The 16503-nt window shown below is 51.1% G+C and overlaps 1 protein-coding gene across 1 annotated transcript; it reads right to left on the reverse strand.

Moving 5' to 3' along the window:
- Positions 1 to 1099: 1099 nt before the first annotated feature.
- On the reverse strand, positions 1100 to 16019 carry UBQLN4 (ubiquilin 4). Its single transcript, XM_060031658.1, has 11 exons — positions 15842 to 16019; positions 14168 to 14319; positions 13562 to 13779; positions 12504 to 12766; positions 10718 to 10876; positions 6764 to 6989; positions 5553 to 5692; positions 4986 to 5069; positions 4706 to 4821; positions 4321 to 4507; positions 1100 to 2956 (listed from the first exon to the last, which is right to left on the reverse strand). The coding sequence occupies exons 1-11, from the start codon at positions 15947 to 15949 to the stop codon at positions 2804 to 2806; spliced, it is 1806 nt and encodes a 601-aa protein (XP_059887641.1). The 5' UTR covers positions 15950 to 16019; the 3' UTR covers positions 1100 to 2803.
- Positions 16020 to 16503: the final 484 nt, after the last annotated feature.

Raw genomic sequence — 16503 nt, forward strand, 5'->3', positions numbered from 1 at the left:
TCTTATTGTGGCTGATGTCATATTTGAAAAATTATTAATTATAATACTTTTGAGGTCTAGATTGTTGTTAAGTTCCTTGAGATTTCTGCTTGCTTCTACCAAGTATCTGGAGATGCTAGCAATCTGGGATCATCTTATTCCAAGTTTGAGACTTGAGAATTTCTGGACCACCCAGAATGTTGGGACACTAGGCTGCAGAATATGAGGACTGGTTTACTTCCGATTCATCCTTAGGGGTTCTTAGTCCAAGTGGATCTTTACCAGCATCGCTATCTTTAGCTGTCCCCAGATTCCAATTTTTTGTTCCTCTAGCTCCTAATCCTTCAAGGCCCTCAAAACCACAGCTTAGCCTCTCAGCAGCCTTTTCCCAACTGGAAAAGCCCCCTGGGCAAAGGCAGCCTTTAGGGCCTTCTTTTCTTTCTGGATTCCCAGCCAATCTTGTTAACCCTTTGATTTTTTGATAGTTTTCATATTTAAAATTTCTGAGAGTGCTGGTCTGAAACATCCAGCCTACCACTATCAGAAGTGGAACCTCCCACTCGCTTTATTCTGATATCACAGAGCTCTAATCCATAACCTCACTACACAAAAGATAAAACCGAATACATATGAAAAGACTTCCTTAAATTCACATATTTAGTGGTAGAGCTAGGTTTAGCCTCAGAGCTCAAGACTAATAACTGTTAAACTCCACTTGCATTAGGTCTGGATACAAGGGTTTCTCTTGTTGTGACCTTTTTCCCTGGGGTAAGGAGAGGGCAGTCTTGCCAAAAGATCAGAGGATGGAAGTAAGGACTTAGCCATATTCCCGGCACCTTTCATACATTCTTCTCCCAGCCCTGACCTATGGGGGAGCAGGGGTGGGATCTGATAACTTATGGTCTGGCGATGGGGAGTAGAAGAAAGCAATCCTTCCCATTCCTAAACTACAGATTATAGATATCCCCACGATCAGTTATCCCTTGTTTCTGAACACCTGTGGTAACCGAACCCAACTTCAAATTCCTCTAGATCCCACTTTACAAAAGTCCTCTAAAACCAAGAAGTTGTCTTCAGCCAGCCTCCTCTCCCCCAGAAAACAAACACCAAGACACCCTCACAACAAAGACCACACCATTTATTTACAAAGGCCAGTGTGGGAGTTGGGGGAGGTAGGGAGGGAAAGCCACACAGACATCCTCTCTGGACTGCTTGAGACCCTTTCCCACTTGGAGAAAATTCCGTTCCTCTTGCCTCCATATTCCCAGCAATGGGTCCTCCAAGCAGCTGGGCTAAGTAGCAGATAGAGGAGGTGATACGAGCCTCCTCTGTGCTCCAATAGAGCAATGTCCAATTCCAGATCAAAGGCATCATTGCTGCCCTCTCCTTTCCTTCCTCAAATAGAACTTTCTGGCCTGGAGGGAAACAGTGAAAACTCAAAGGGCAGGAGCTAAGACGCCAAAGGCCAGGGGTTCTAGAGGGAAAGACTCCTCCCCTACTATTTCCCAAAGCAATGAGGGGAGGGGTAATAAGGGTGCTGGTCACAGCCCTGACAGCTTCAGAAGAGGTACCCATACTACCCTTGGCTTACCCAGTATCCAGAAGCCCAGGGGATCTAGCTCTCCAGGCTGTATTTATTCCTGACCTAGACTGGCCCTTTTGCCTACTTCTCTCTGGTGGGAGAAAACTCTAAACCGGAAATCGACAAGGGATCCACCCTCCCACTCAACTCACATGCACATGTGTGCGTGCATGCATGCATGCACCCACCCACCCCCACACACACCCACTGCTAAGACAGACCCCAATCCTCTTCATGTCTTTTGAGGGGAGCTTAAATTACTGGTACCTGGAGACACAGACAGGTCCTGGGTTCATGGAAATGTGTGTGTATATATATAAGCATGTGTGTTTGCGGAAACGGAACCAACATAACCCCTTGTGAGCCGTATTGTTTAGCTTCATTGAGCCCTTTTCTTCCACTCAAATTCCGTTAACATCTCTTAAGTCTCCTTTGCCAGGCCTGAGCCTGGACTCTCCGGCCTAAAAGAACTATTAGTTCTTCCATTCCCTAACTGTCAGTTCCAACTTCCAAGTCCTCTACTCAGGCTCTTTCCCTGATTGCCTTCCTCCAGAAAATCTCATTCCCTCCTCCCCTCATTGGGCTGGTCCAGGGCCTGTTAATTCGTGCTCCAAAGGGCTGTGTCTCACCTCTCCCTTCAGACGGGGAGAACAGGCATCTTCCTTCCTCTGGAAGTCCCAACAGACCCCATGAAAAAGTGCTGGGTGAAGTGAACAGAACAGGGGGTGAGGAGGAAAATCACAGCCTGTTTCACCTGCCCCTCCTTCAGAGCATGGAAGTCTAGCATTGGTTAGGCTAGAGGTGGGAGGGGATGGAGGAGAGAAAGAAGGAAGAGTTACCAAAAGTAAACATAAGACAAGCAAAACCCTAGTGGTTCAGACGGAAGACCCTGTTCCAGTAAAGCAGAGAGTCGGTTCCTCCTTCAGCTCTGCACTGCCACTGAGAAGTCTGAAGGTTGCAAAGGTGAAGGCGGGGAGGGCCAAGGAGGAGGGGCCAATCAACAAAACTGTGAGAACTGTTTAAATAGCTCTGCTAAAGCAGGACCAGGAGAGAAGGTTCTACAAGAGGTGCAGAAGTAAAACTGGAATTCTCAGAGCTACGGGGCTGGGGCCCACACCTCTAAAGTCACCCTGCCGTCTGGAGAGGACAAGGGAGAAGACAGAAGGGATGACAAGCTGCAGAGGGTCGGAACCAAACGCTGGCATCGAGGGACGGGACAGGCAGGAGGCACGGGCCGAGGGATTAGGACAGCTGAGAGCCCAGGAGTCTCTCGATAGCTGCGTTGATGTCCCCTCCTGTGGCGATCAGGGCCTGCAGGTTGGCCTCACGATTGATGAAGCCCATGGAGTTGAGCTGCTCCAGCTGCTGCTGAAATCTCACTTCTGGCGTCTGCACCTGGAGGGGACAGGCCTTTTGAAGCGGGCACAGGACCAACGCCAGGGGGCCTATCTGATTCTGAGCGTTTATAATGGTGAGAAGAAGACATCCTCAGAATCAACCAATGGGGCAGGGGTCGGTGAGCTGCAAACAGAGGCCAAGGAGCCGGCGTCCCAAGTCACTAAACAACTGTGTCATCATAAGATGGGGGGCATCTTTCTTAAGATTTCGAAGTAATGGATAGGCCTAGATCAGCCGATATTCCCAACTGCTTTCCATCAACACTCTGGAGATGTTAACAGGCAATCCAAAAGCCAAATGTTCTGTGGTTGATAAATACCACCTCCAAACCCCCTCCTTCCTGGCAGTCAACACACACATGGCCATAGTAAAGGTCAGAGAAGGGCCCCAGGAAAGCAAGAACCTGCTAATTGTGTTTAACCAATCAACAAACACGGTTATTTACGAAAGAGGAGGCTTTTCGTTTTTGACACTCCTATAAACATCTCCTGGAAATGTTTTCCCCAAGGCATGTTTAGGAGGCACTAGCCTAGATCATGAACAGAAAACTCAGAGCTGAAAGGAGCACAGCAATCACAGAGGCCCCCAACACGCAGTACAAGAGCCGTTTCCAATGCTCCGTGCTGTTTTTCATCACGGTCCACACAATTTAAGCTGGACTGGGCCTTGGGGATCCCTTCATCCAGCCCCCTCAGTGCCTTGCACAGAGCTGGGCACACTTATATTCCTGTTGAAAGGCTTTTCCCAGATGAGTCACAGAGGCCATAGAAGGGATAAGGGGCTCATCCCTGCTCCTCCCCCAAACCCCAGGCCTGGACTATGTGGCCCACGGCTCTGGTCACCTCACCTCCCAGAATCCTCCTCTCTTGTCACAGAGAGGGAGGCTACTTTAATTATCAAAAGGGTCCTCTGATATAAGCAGAAATGGTGTAACAGTACTTAAAGTGTAAATTCTGGAGCCAGCATGCCTCAGTTTGAATTTTAGCTCCATCACTTACTAGATATGCGACTCTGAGCAAGCCACTTAACCTCTCTGGGCTTTAGTTTTCCCCTTTTGTAACACAGAAATAATAATAATAGCTTCCTGGCAAGGCTGTTGTGGAGAATAAAGTAAATGAGCTCTTATACATAAGGCACACAGACCAGCACCCAGCTGACCCAGAGCCATTACTAGTCTCATCTCCATTTCACAGCTGTGGAAACTAAACTTACGAAGGTCGGTAACTTGTCCAAGGCTAGAAAGTAGCAGACCAGGAACCAAAGCCAGGTCTGGCTGACTCCAAAGCCTGCTCTGCTGTCTCCATTCTACTGCCACCCTGAACACTGCAGGGTCCCAGCGCCAGCCCCGCTGCCCCATGTACCTGTGAGTTTCCACTTCCAGCCAAAAGCTGGATCATCTGCTGCATGAGCTGCTGCTGAGCACTGGAGGCCCCTGTTGGAGAGGATGTGGCTGGCGGGGCTGGCAAGGAGGTGGGGGCCTCAGGCGCAGACCCAGCGTTGCTGCCTGTAGAGGAGGCTGGGGTCCGGGACATCCCAAAAGAGCCAAGGCTGCAGGCAGGAGAGACCGAGAGGTGGGAGATGGCCTCTGAGAAAGGGATGGCAATGTGAGATCCAGAAGGAAAAGCAGTTGGAAGGAACAGGAAAAAGACCCTCAGAGACACAAGGGCTGCTCAGAGAGTGGCAGAGAAAGGGGTTGAGGGGGAGGAGTAGCCAGAACCTTGCTGCCCACCTGCCACCGACCCTCACCTGGGTACCAGTCCGGGGGCCTCGGTCTGCAAGGTCTGCAGTCCCTGCTGGATCTGCAGCAGCGCCTGCATGGCTCGGGGATTGGTAAGAATGGAGAGTGACTCCGGGTTCTGCATCTGGTGGGAAACAGCAGAGAAAGGCAACAGGAGGTACCAGGAGACAGGAGGCAGCCTAGACCCTGAGTCCAGAGCCAAGCACGGCCCCTCCTTTAAGTTCCACCCACTGGGCCTCGGGGTCTACCCCGGCCCTCAACCTCCGCCCGTCTAGGCTCCTCACTCACCTGCTGCAGGAAGACTGGGAGCTGCAGGCGGAGCTGCTCCTGCAGCTGGGGGTTCCCCGCGAAGAGCGGCACGTTCACCATCATCTGCCAGGGTGAAGGCAGTAGGGGAGGCCTGGGCCTACCCACCCCCAGAATGCCCCCACGGCCTCATCTCCCTTGGCACCCCCTCCACTGCAGGAAATCTGGCCAGCTTTTCCAAGGCTCTCAAAGTATCCTGAAGGCCTAAGTGGGACAGTGAGAGGAAATGGAACTATACTCTGGACGAGGATGAGTCAGGAGCCAGTCTGACGAGGATGATGACAGCTAACATTTCCGAGTACGTAGGGCTTACTACGTGCCATGCCATGTTCTAAACACTTTATGGTATTAACTCAACGCTCACAACTCTGAGGCAGGAACTATTGTTATTACCATTTTACAGAGGAAACTGGGGTTAAATAACTTGCTTGGCTCACGCAGCTAGGAAGTGGCAGAGCTCAATACAGAAACCCGGCGGTCTGGCTCCAGAGCGTTTTGATCATCGCAAGCAACAGCCCCCAACACACTCCCCTCGTGCCAGTTCCATACCTGAGCAGCAAAGTCGGGGTTCTGGGCAAGCGTTTGCATCATGCTGCGCATGTAGGGGGCTGAGATCACATTCTGCATCAGCTGGGGGTTCTCAGAGATCTGCTGGAGGAGGGCCTGCATTTCCGGGCTGTTGAACATCCCTAGGACAAGAAGGAAAAAACAAGAGAAGAGGGGTCCAGATGGAAACCAGATGCCTCACTTCCATCTACATTACTTCAGGCACTGAGTGGTTACAAAACTCAGAGAGGCCACGGTCAAATGGGCACCCAAGTACTGGGGCGTGGGTCCAAGTCTCTCTTGACTCCGAGGTCATCTCGCCCGGCTTTGTCCTGGCCCCTTCCCCAACTACTCTGCTAAGGACAAGCCAGTTGCAAACTGGATCTGATTCATGCCCCTCTGGACTGTTCCTGCCACAGGTCAGATGTCAGAGTTGGAAAGGATTTGACTAAAGATCATCCAGTTCAATGGTTTTCAAACTTGTCTTAGCAGCAGAGACCCTTTCCTCAAACCAAATCTCACTTGGAAACCAAGTATGTCAGTGGTCTGGTTGGAGCCAGGGCAGGAGGCCTGGAGCCTTTCGCTTTTGGTCTTCCCTCATCCTGGAGATGGGCCAGAGCCCTCAAGACTCAGAAGTAATTTTAAAACCATGGATCAGGTTCAAGTACCTTATTTATGAAATAAGCACATAGAGGGGAAGGGACTTTCCCAATCGAGATGCTCCCCAGGGTACAGAGAAATCAGAGCATCTACCACACATCCCTAGAGCCATATGTATAGTCATAGTCCAGACAAATGGGGCATCTCCCAGGGTTGTGCAGTGCATAACCTGCACCTCTGTACAAGGCAGCTCTGCACATCCCTCTCCCCCAGCCCACATCTACCTGCCCCCTGATTCCTCTCCCACACCCCATTCCCAGTCTGACCCATTTACTCTGGATAGTACCAGCAGTGTTGAAAGAGCTTAAGAAGTGGGGCCTGGTTTACTCATAAGCCTTTACTTAGGTCACTCCTAGGGACATCAGGACAGGGCCAGAACCAACCCTGACCCTGAGGGGTCGAGCCACTACTCCAGGCTACAGAGCCCCCTCTGTGGCTTCAATACAGTCTCACCTCTGTCTTCAATATTCTGGAGCAGTGTGAACCCCATTCAGTCCTGGGGCAGAGGGACTGCCCTGGTGACCCCACTAAGCTCCTTCCACCCTAGGACATACCTGACCCCAGGCTAGCCGCATTGATCCCAAAGGGGTTCGAGACTGTCGGGTGCACCTGGCTGGTCCCCGATCCTCCGGTGCCCTCCCCACCGGACCCGGGGGCCTGGGAGGTGGGGGGCGAGGGGCTCCAGGGGTTAGGGAGGGGCTCTCGATTCTCAGTCCGCAGAGGCTGGGAGGATGAGCTGTCGGAGTTCCCGGCCAGGGAAGAGAAGGGATTGTTGCCAAACTGGGAGGAGGGAAAGGTTTTGGGTTAAGGACTGAAACAAATCCTTAAGGGCTAGGCCCTTTCTTTCTTCTCACCTAATAGCCTCCCCTTCCCCGGGAAAGGGAGAGAGATCTAAAACCTTGGAGGTCCTCAGGTCAATTTCTAGCCCCACAATGGGCAACTTCACCCTCATCCTGCAGGGTGGGAGCTGCCTGCTGATGACTGGATAACTGAACCCCTCAGATAACTGGAAACGTCACTTCTCCCCTGGTGGCTCTAAATATTTGGTATCTAATCTCCTCTGTGCTCTATAGTATCAATACTTTACACACACCTTTCCCATTGTGTAGTGAGATATTTGTTTTCCTTAGCTCTTAAGGGGCAGAGACGATGTCAGAGTCACCTTTGCACCCCTGGCCCCTGACACTAGTAGGTGCTCAATAGGTAATTATTGGCTTGATGGGAGCTGGCTCTCTACTTCGACCCCGATCTGCCTCTAGCTCTCCCTTTTCCAGCCACCTTGGTCTAAGACTAACTCCACTGAACCCTCTCCCTCACCCCCAGGTCCCCCACATGGCATTCTGTCCATCCAGGCATGCCACAATGGAGCCCCTTAGTAGGCACACCTCTGGCTGAGCACACCTCTGGCTAAGCACACCTCCCTAGGTCTTCTCCTTCTGTTGCTTCCTCCATGTAATCTCCTCCTTCCCCTCCCTCCCCACAGCCTATCTCCTCAGACTGGCTGCTTCAGCTAAACAGTCCCCCTCAGCACCAGGCCCCCAACTATGTTATCCAGGATCGTCTCAGGGTCTGCACCCCACCATATGGTGGGCTGCCCACGGCAGCACCCACATGTCCTCCCTCTGGACCCGCCAACACCCACGCAGGAGGTACCTGAGCAGCCTCAGCCCCTCCCCACCATGGACTTTCGTATCCAGTCACTTTTCCTGTTTATTCAAAGTGGGTCGTGGGGACCAGGGTTGACCAAGGACCCTCCTGCTCTGAGCTGTGGTTCCTTCACCCTACCAGATACCTGTTCAGGTAACAGGGATTGCAGGCCAGGGTTCATGCACCACAGTTTCAGTCTTTGTCAACGTTTCAGATTTCCTGTTCAGGTAACTTGCCTAGCACCCAAACCCACCTAGTTCTGGGTCCTGCTTTGCTCTTCCCCATACACCCTAAGGCCTGAATTTCTTTCCCTGAACTCCCAAAAGTTATAATAGCTGCCATTTATTGAGCACCTACTATGTGCCTGACCCATTTATTCTAATGTTTACACTATCCCTCTAATACACCAGTTCTCAAAGTGTGGTCCTAGGACCCCTGCAAGGTTTACAAGCCATTTTTATAATCCTAAGATGTTATTTGCTTTTTTCACTCTCATTCTCTCATAAGTATTCAGTGGAGTTTTCCAAAGGCTATGTAACATGTGACATTGCAACGGACTGAATGCAGAAGCAGATCTGAGACTCCAGCTGTCTTGTAGTAAGCCAGACATTCAAGAGATCTGCAAAAAAGTCAAACAAGGCCATTCTTTCCTCTAAAGTTTTGTTTTGGAAAATAAAGTTATTTTTCAAAAGAATATGCTATTTATGTTAATGTATAATGGATTGTTATTTTTAAATGAGTTAATAAATAAATTTTTTTTTACTTCTCAGTTTTAATTTCAGATACAGTGAATATCAATAGGCCTAACCCACAAAAACAAAAGCTTCTGGAGTCCTCAATAATTTTTAAGTGTATAAAGGGGTTCAGAGGGGAATTCCCTAGCGGTCTAGTGGTTAGGACTCTGAGCTTCCACTGCAGGGGGCTCGGGTTCAATTCCTGGTTGGGGAACTAAGACTCCCGCATTCCACACGGTGTGGCCAAAAAAAAAAAAAAAAAAAAAAAAAATTTTTTTTTAAAAAATTAAACAAAAAATAAATAAAGGGGTCCAGAGACCAAAATGATTGAGAATACTGCTATAACACATTGTCTCCATTTTGCAAATGAGGAAGTGAAGACTCAGGGAGGTTAAGCAACTCACTTAAGATCACACCACTGAAGTATGATGGAGCAGGTATTTGAATCCAGGTTTGTTGATGCCAAACGTTATGTTCTTTTAGTTGAACCAGTGGTTCACATACCTTAGAGTACATCAGAATTAGCTGGGTGCTTGTTATAAAGCCTTGCTCAGCTACCTGAATTTTTTTTTAACCAGGTACATACATTACTTTGATATACATTTTTAATTAAATACTTATATAAAATTAAACTTAAAATAAATTAAGTTTTTTAAAAACTCACAGTTGATCCCTATAGCACTTTCTAAAATTTGAAAGAGCAATGGCAAGAATAACCAAGAGGATGGTGAAGTATAAGCTGGAAGGGGGGAGGGGAGGTTCACCCTACCTGATGCCCAGACTTAATTAAGACAATGTGGCATCATCGTAGGGACAGGGTCAACAAGGCACACTCATCTGTGGAGACTTGGTGTAGGGCAGAGACGGCATGAACAAGGAATCTGCTGGGATAGCACGGGCCACTCAGGATATGGTGCTTTTTCCTTTCCACAAGGAAGAAGGAATGTGAGGCCCCACCCTCCCACTTGGGTGCTGGTTGGGGATGGTGGGGCGTTCAGTCTGTGAAGGTCCATCAAGCTGTACACTTATGATATGTGCACCTTTCTGCAACTATATTATTCTTCAATAAAACATTTTTAGATTTTTTTAAAAAACAAGTTTAAAATTATATGAACAGCATGATACCACTTCTATAAGGTTGAAAATATGCAAAACAAGGCCAGAGATTGTTTATGGATTCATACATAGGTAATTAAAAGAATCGAAATGACAAACACCAACTTCAGGGTGGTAGTTAGCTCCGGAGAGGGAAAGAGAGGTATAAGATGGGGGAGGGGTATGTGAAGGCTGCAATTCTATGTGTAATATCTTATTTGCTAATGTTTAATACGCCTAGGAAAACATACAAAATACTAACAACATTTGTTAACTCTGGGGTGGAAAAGAGGTGGCTGGGAGATGGAAATAGCAGGATCCCTTGTGTATACTTTTGTTGAGCCTGTATACCTTTCTATACTTTTTAAATACCCTTTTGTTTACTTTGTGTAACTTTTGAGTTTTGAAACAGGTAAATGTATACTGTATTTAGTGTAAGCTAAACTTTAAAAAAAGAACCCAAAAAGACACTAAAACTATATATGGCAACATTTTAGGGCCACAAGGATACAAGAGAATGCTATACTTTTTGTATATTTGGAAAGAATTCTTAAAGCCTTTTTTAAAGTGTGTATTCCCAGGACTTGATTCCAGAGATTGACTCAATAAGTAGCTCAAAGGTGGGGACCAGGAATCTCATGGTTAACAAGCTCCCCAGGTGATTCTGATGCAGGTGATCTGTGGACCACACTTGAGACACACTGTGCTAGGGCTGGCTGTTTGACCCCAGGCGTGCCCCACAACCTCTGAGCCCTTGGTGCAAGAAGTTTGTCAGAACAATGTCAAATCCCTTGGATACTACCCATTGCCCACTCCCCTAGGGAACTCTGCTATCTTCTGCCCTAGTGCCTCAGTCCCATGCAAGTTGGACCATCCCTGGCTATGCAGCGTGAGAACCACTTTTAAGCCAAGGCCCACCCTCAGGGGGCTAGGGAAGGAAAGAGGAGCAGACAGCACCTCAGTCTTGCCTGGGTCTGGGGTAGGTAATCCTAAGTCCAGACTGCCCTCCCACAGCCCAGCCCCTGGCCCCACCTGTTCCCGGGCAGCGCTAAACATGGGCTCCTGGATGTCCGTGTACATGCGGCGGAGGGCATTATACCCTCCAGGGATGCTCTCCAGGTTGCTTAGGGCCCGGTCCTGGTTCCGCATCATCTCCTGCATCATGGCTGGATTCCGAGCAAGCTCCATCGTCTGGTGGAAAAGGGAAAGAGAGAGAATGGCCCTGGAACCAGGGGATCACCAAGCTTGGAAAAGAGTGGGCCCTGATGAGGAGGTCTGCATCAGGACCAGGGTCCAGGGCCTAGGAACTGACCCATAGTGGCAGGGAGTAGGGTGAACTGGACTTCCTTCCTCTACTGTCACCTTGGCTCTAACCCTGTCTCCCTATGGGTATTCTGGTTGACTTTTGGGGGTACAATGATCCCAGATGGGGTGAGGGGAGCAGTTTCCCTCCCTCAGGTTCAGAGGATCCTCAGAAGTGTCAGGGAGCACAAGGAAGTTGAATAAGAAAGGACATGAGAAAAAAGAAGAAGCAAAAGAGAAAATTAACATCTACTGAGCAGTTACGACATACAGGCACTGGGCTAAGTACTTTATAGAATTCAAATCATTTAATACCCACAATAACCATCCCATGTAGGTATTTCTGTCCCTATTTAGCAGATGAGAAAATAGGCTCAGAGACTCATTGCCTGGGACACACAGCCAGTTAGTGGTGGAGACAGGGTTCAAGGCCAGATTGGTCTGTCTGACCGAGACCAGACTATGGCTTCTGGTAAATGACAAGTTGGGGAGGGAAAGGATTCAAGCTGGGACAATGCTACCAACACCTTCTAGATCTCACCCCAGGTCTTTGGCCTCACTGAATCTTGAGAAACAGGATGGGGGCTTTCTCTTGGGAACCAATGGCTCACTTTCAATAAGGAAGGGGTGACCTATGTCAGCTCTAGGGGACAGCAGTACATAACAGATAAAATGAGCATAGCTGCTTCTTGTTCCCATCCAACTTGGAATGCCTTCCCTGTCCTTCTTCCCAAATTTGCTCCATACTTGCCTCTTCTAAGACACTTTTATGTCTATGATAAGATTCTGATCTCTTATCCCACAATTCGTTCATTTAATAAGTACTTATTGAGTGACTACTATATACCAGGCACTGTTCTAGGCAGTGAACAAAACACTTGCAAATCCTTGCCCTCTGGAACTTACATTCTGGTGAGTCTAGCACTAGTGTCCACAGCTCTGCTGAGATCGTCTACCCTCGTCCCATCCCCTGGTGGATGACCACGAGATGGAGCTCCCAAAGACCAACACCAAATCACCTCCCCTGGGTCTCCCTTACCCACCAGGCCCTGTCCAGACACAATGCTCCCCAATCCTCCTATTATCTTTCATTCCCAGACCTTTGTACTTGCTGTCCCTCAGCCCTGAATACTCTTCTCTTTTTCTTCCTCTGGTTCATTCTTCCTCTTTTGGGTCTCTGCTTGGGTGACACTTCCTTTAGGGCCTCCTCTGAGCCCCAGGTAGGATCAGGAGCCCTTCTGTGTGCTTCTAGGGGATACTGTGACTATCTCTATAATAGCACCGACCACACTTTATTATAACAGCCTGCTTACTTGTCCCACTTCCCTTTAAGACCAGAAGTTCCTGGAAAGCTAGGACTATGTCTTTTCATCACTGTACCCCCAGGGCTCAAAACATGGCTGCTGAATGAATGAATGAATGAACAAGTCAAGGTAGGACAAGGTGGGAAAAGGCCAGGCAGGGCACAGCTGGGCACCAGGTGCCCTCCACAATCCCAACCTTCTCTCAGACCCACCTGCCTCATGAGCTCAGGGTTGTTAAGCATGTGGCTGATCTCGGGGTTCCGCTCCATCAGCTGCTGCATCTGGGGGTTGGCCATGATCATGTGGCGCATCAGGTCGGGGTTAGACATCATGTCCTGGACCAGGGGGTTCTCCATGATCTGCGACAGCATCTCAGGATTGGACATCAGCTGCCTCTGCATCTGCTGCTGCAGCTCCATGAAGTTGGCAGAGCCCAGGCCCAGGCTGCCCAGGCCCAGGATGCCCCCAAAGCCAGCTGGGGGGAGGGGGCAGGGTCACAGTCTGTCACAAGACTCTTCCCCTACCTGGCCAGAGCCACTGAAGTCAAGTCTCCAGGATGGGCCCCTTCTGCTTCTCACATCTCCCTTTTCCAATCATTTCCACAGCCCCAGCCCTAATCCACTGCTGGCAAAGAGATGTGAGCCTACTAGACTGAGACCTCTTTGCTGGCCAAGGCTGACAGGCAGGCACAATACTGAGCACAGAGAGGGTAAGCAGTGATGGCCTACTGAATGAGCAAATAAATATTCCCCAACTGGCTACTGTTGGACCCACCTTTTTCCCAAACTCCAATATCTTTACCCAGGGTTCCCCACATCCCCAGCCCCATTTCTCCCCTCACTCTTTTTTTTTTTTTTGCGGTACGCGGGCCTCTCACTGCCATGGCCTCTCCCGCCGCGGAGCACAGGCTCTGGACGCGCAGGCCCAGCGGCCACGGCTCACGGGCCCAGCCGCCCCGCGGCACATGGGATCCTCCAGGACCGGGGCACGAACCTGCGCCGCCTGCATCGGCAGGCGGACTCCCAACCACTGCGCCACCAGGGAAGCCCCTCTCCCCTCACTCTTAACATTTTGCCATGCTCTCCTCTTCTGGGAAGCCCTCACAAACTGGTTTCTTCCCCCTCTTGGCTCAAGTACCAATGTCTGGACCCCTATGTCCAGGGGTCCCCAATCCCCATCAAATCAGGAGCAGGGACCATATTTTCCCCTCTTGGCTCTCCCACAATCCACAGCCCAAAACAGGACAGTGCCTTCCACCCTAAAGGCTTACAGAGTATGGATGCAGTGGCACTGGGAGGTCCCTCCCCAGTCCCTGGGGAGGTACCCCCGCCACTGCTCCTTCGGCTTCCACTGCCAGTATCTGAAGTGGCACTGCCAGAAGTGGAGGGCTGAGCAGAAGTGGCGGGTGAAGCAGGCGTGGTGGAGGGCGCTGAGGCTGGGTCTGGAGTGGAAGGGGAAGAAGCAGTGGCAGTAGCCGGATCTTGAACCCTGAGGACAGAAAGAAAAATCCTAGTTGAAGTGAACACAAAAGGAAAGACAATGATTTCTATGTTTGCTGTGCAGGTACAGCCCTAACCCAAGCCACCTCCTAAGCAACCTTGAGGCTGGGGCAGGGTGATGCTGGGGGCAGTCAGTAAATCAGACAGAGGAAGAGAGGAGCGAGTATCCTCTATCTTCAGGGTATTCAGGGAGAGGTAAATCAGGTTCCCTTCCCCTGCAGATGAGATCACAGGGCTTCCTGGCAATCCATCCAAGAGCCACCTTCCTGGGCCTTGGCATAGGCCTTAGAGGTACAGTTGAACAATGGGTGAGAAAGTATCAGATGGGGAAAAAAATGCCCAATCCGAAGCTGGACCTGCTCCTCTCCTGAACTTACTTCTGAGGGGTCTTGATGACCAGATGGACAGTGAGCCCATCCTTGATCCCATGCTGGTTCAGTGTGTCCCCATCCTTGAGGATCTTGCCTGCGAAGATCAGGACCAGCTGATCCTGCTGAGCCTTAAATCTCCGGGAGATTTCCTCTTTGAACTGTGATCAAGAGGCAAAGGTCACTGTGGAGGCTGCCTGGGCTCCTCCAACCAGGGACCCTGCCTCTTCTGCAAAGCCTCTGCATTCCCTTGCCCCCATCTCTAGTCGTGGGAAGTCCTTTCAGCAGTCCTGACTGCATCCCTCCAGCTGCAATAAGCAGCCCCTTTCTTAACCAAGGAGTGGACCAGTGAGAAGCTCCTCTCAGCTCTACCCCAGGGTCTCCCACCCTAGAAAGCCCTTGCTTCTATCTGCCACTCCTTCTTCAGTCCATCCACCCAGTTTCCTGTGAGCATACTACCTGGGCAGTTCTCTCCATCCCAACTCCTTCAACAGCCTTGGGCCCAGGCCCTATCTCCCTTCAGCCTTCTCTTTCCTCTCTTTATTCCCAGAGTTCCTGTAACAACTACAACAAATAGATCCTACTTATAACGGCACTAACTATTCACTAGTTAAGAGTCTAAGTCCCATGAGATACATGTTAATTATTATCTCCATTTTAAAGATGAGAAAACTGAGGATCAGAACAATTAGGTAACTTGCACTGGGCAGACTGGAACTCAGGTCTTGACATCAAAGCCCCAGGCTCTTAACCAAATACATGGGGCCACTCAGTTAGGGCTGATTTCAAATTCAGCTTTGCAGGCAAAAATTATTTAAATTCTGGAATGTAGTCATTTTATAAGGTGGGGGGAGGGGCAATGACGGCACTAAAGGCTGGCTTGGGGGAGAGTTAGACTCCCCAAATCTATCAGCAACACCCCTATCAACCCAACCAAATCAAACCCACACTCTAAGTAAAAAGAGTGCACTTGTTAAGCAAAGGCAGCTTCCAGATCCCTCCCTTCCAACCAGACGCCTATCTTAAGCCCCGCCTCTGTGAAATTCTGGAGCAGCCACAGGGGGGTGGTGAACACAGGCAATATTCCCTCATTCACTCATTCAACACATTTTTATTGAGCACCTACTGCACACTGTGTAAATCCCAGAGGGGCTGAGAATCAAATGTAACCACCTTGATTGGAAAGAGTAGGAAACATCCGGGCAGAGGGAAATCCTGCCCCCTGGCCGGGCGTGAGAATGCTGGGCGTTCTCTGAGGCGCACAGTAGCAGCCCGGAGCTCTCCCCCAACCTGCGCCTCCCGCCCGCTCAGCTCCTTGCCCGGCCCCCACTCTGACTCGGCGCCTCGAACCCCGACCAGTAACTGGGGCGAATACTCCCCTCAAACCCAGGGTCCTTCCCCCTTCCCTGTGCAAGGTGTTCTCTTCGCACTCTCCACCACGCCCCCAGCCCAGGCCACAAGGCAAATCCCCGGCCTCCCTTCCCCAACACGCGCCACGCTCCCCCAGACCACCCCCGCAGGACGCCCCCTACCCTCCTGCCCTTCCCTTCCGCTCCTCCGAGTGCGTGCTGGGCCCCCGCCCTCCTCTCCCCGGCCCTCCCGTACACCGCACCGTCTCAGAGCCACCCCCCTCTTCGCAGACCCCTCCTCCGCGCTCACCCCCACCCCCGCCACCCGTACTACCTCTTTGACCGAGGCTCGATCGCAGATCACAATTTCCTCCTTGTCCTTGGGGGTCTTGACGGTGACCCGAATGGGGGGCCTCGTCTCGGCCCCGCTCGGCTCCGCCATGCCGCCGCCGCCACCCGGCCGCCCGCCAGCCCGCCCCGGCTCCTCCTTCTCCCCGCCCGGCCGGCCGTCCGGGCTCGGCTCCGGCGCCTCCAACACTCCCCTCTCCCCTCCCCTTCCCAAGGTTTCACCGCCCCCTCCGGACCAGCCTCAGCCACAGCGCCCCGGGCGGACTGGGGGGGCCACTGCAGCGGGGTCCGCCCAGGACTGAGCCCGGGGTCCGGCAGCTTTGACAGGGCCTTGCTGGGTTGCGGCCCCCGAGGGGTTCGGGGCGGAGGCGGGGCGTGTCCGTCACTGCGGGACGGGGGCCGAACTAGCCCGCCCGAGCCGAGTTGAAGTCCACCCGAGCCCAAAGCTGCCCCCGCCCCTCTGCGAGTTAAGTCCCGTTCCGGGACAAAGGACTTTCTGTGTCGCCGCTTTATCTCCGTTCCCTGTGATAACTGGTCTTTCTCGGGAAGCCCAAATTCTTTCTAGGCCTGAGACCTCTCCCGACTTTGAGGTTGAATTTTCCCACTTCTGGATGTCCACCTAAAACCTTGTCTCTAGGATTGACTTTA

The sequence above is a fragment of the Delphinus delphis genome, chromosome 1 (genome assembly GCF_949987515.2).
Source record: "Delphinus delphis chromosome 1, mDelDel1.2, whole genome shotgun sequence".
Lineage (NCBI taxonomy): Eukaryota > Metazoa > Chordata > Mammalia > Artiodactyla > Delphinidae > Delphinus > Delphinus delphis.

What these genes read in the sequence shown, in the direction of transcription:
- UBQLN4 (XM_060031658.1), bottom strand. Translation starts at nt 15,949, where the DNA reads ATGGCGGAGCCGAGCGGGGCCGAGACGAGGCCCCCCATTCGGGTCACC. An exon ending in TTAGCGCTGCCCGGGAACAG is followed by an intron (nt 6,990 to 10,717) that starts GTGGGGCCAGGG and finishes CCCTCCTCCCAG; the next exon opens with TTTGGCAACAATCCCTTCTC. An exon ending in TGCGGCTAGCCTGGGGTCAG is followed by an intron (nt 5,693 to 6,763) that starts GTATGTCCTAGG and finishes TTCTTGTCCTAG; the next exon opens with GGATGTTCAACAGCCCGGAA.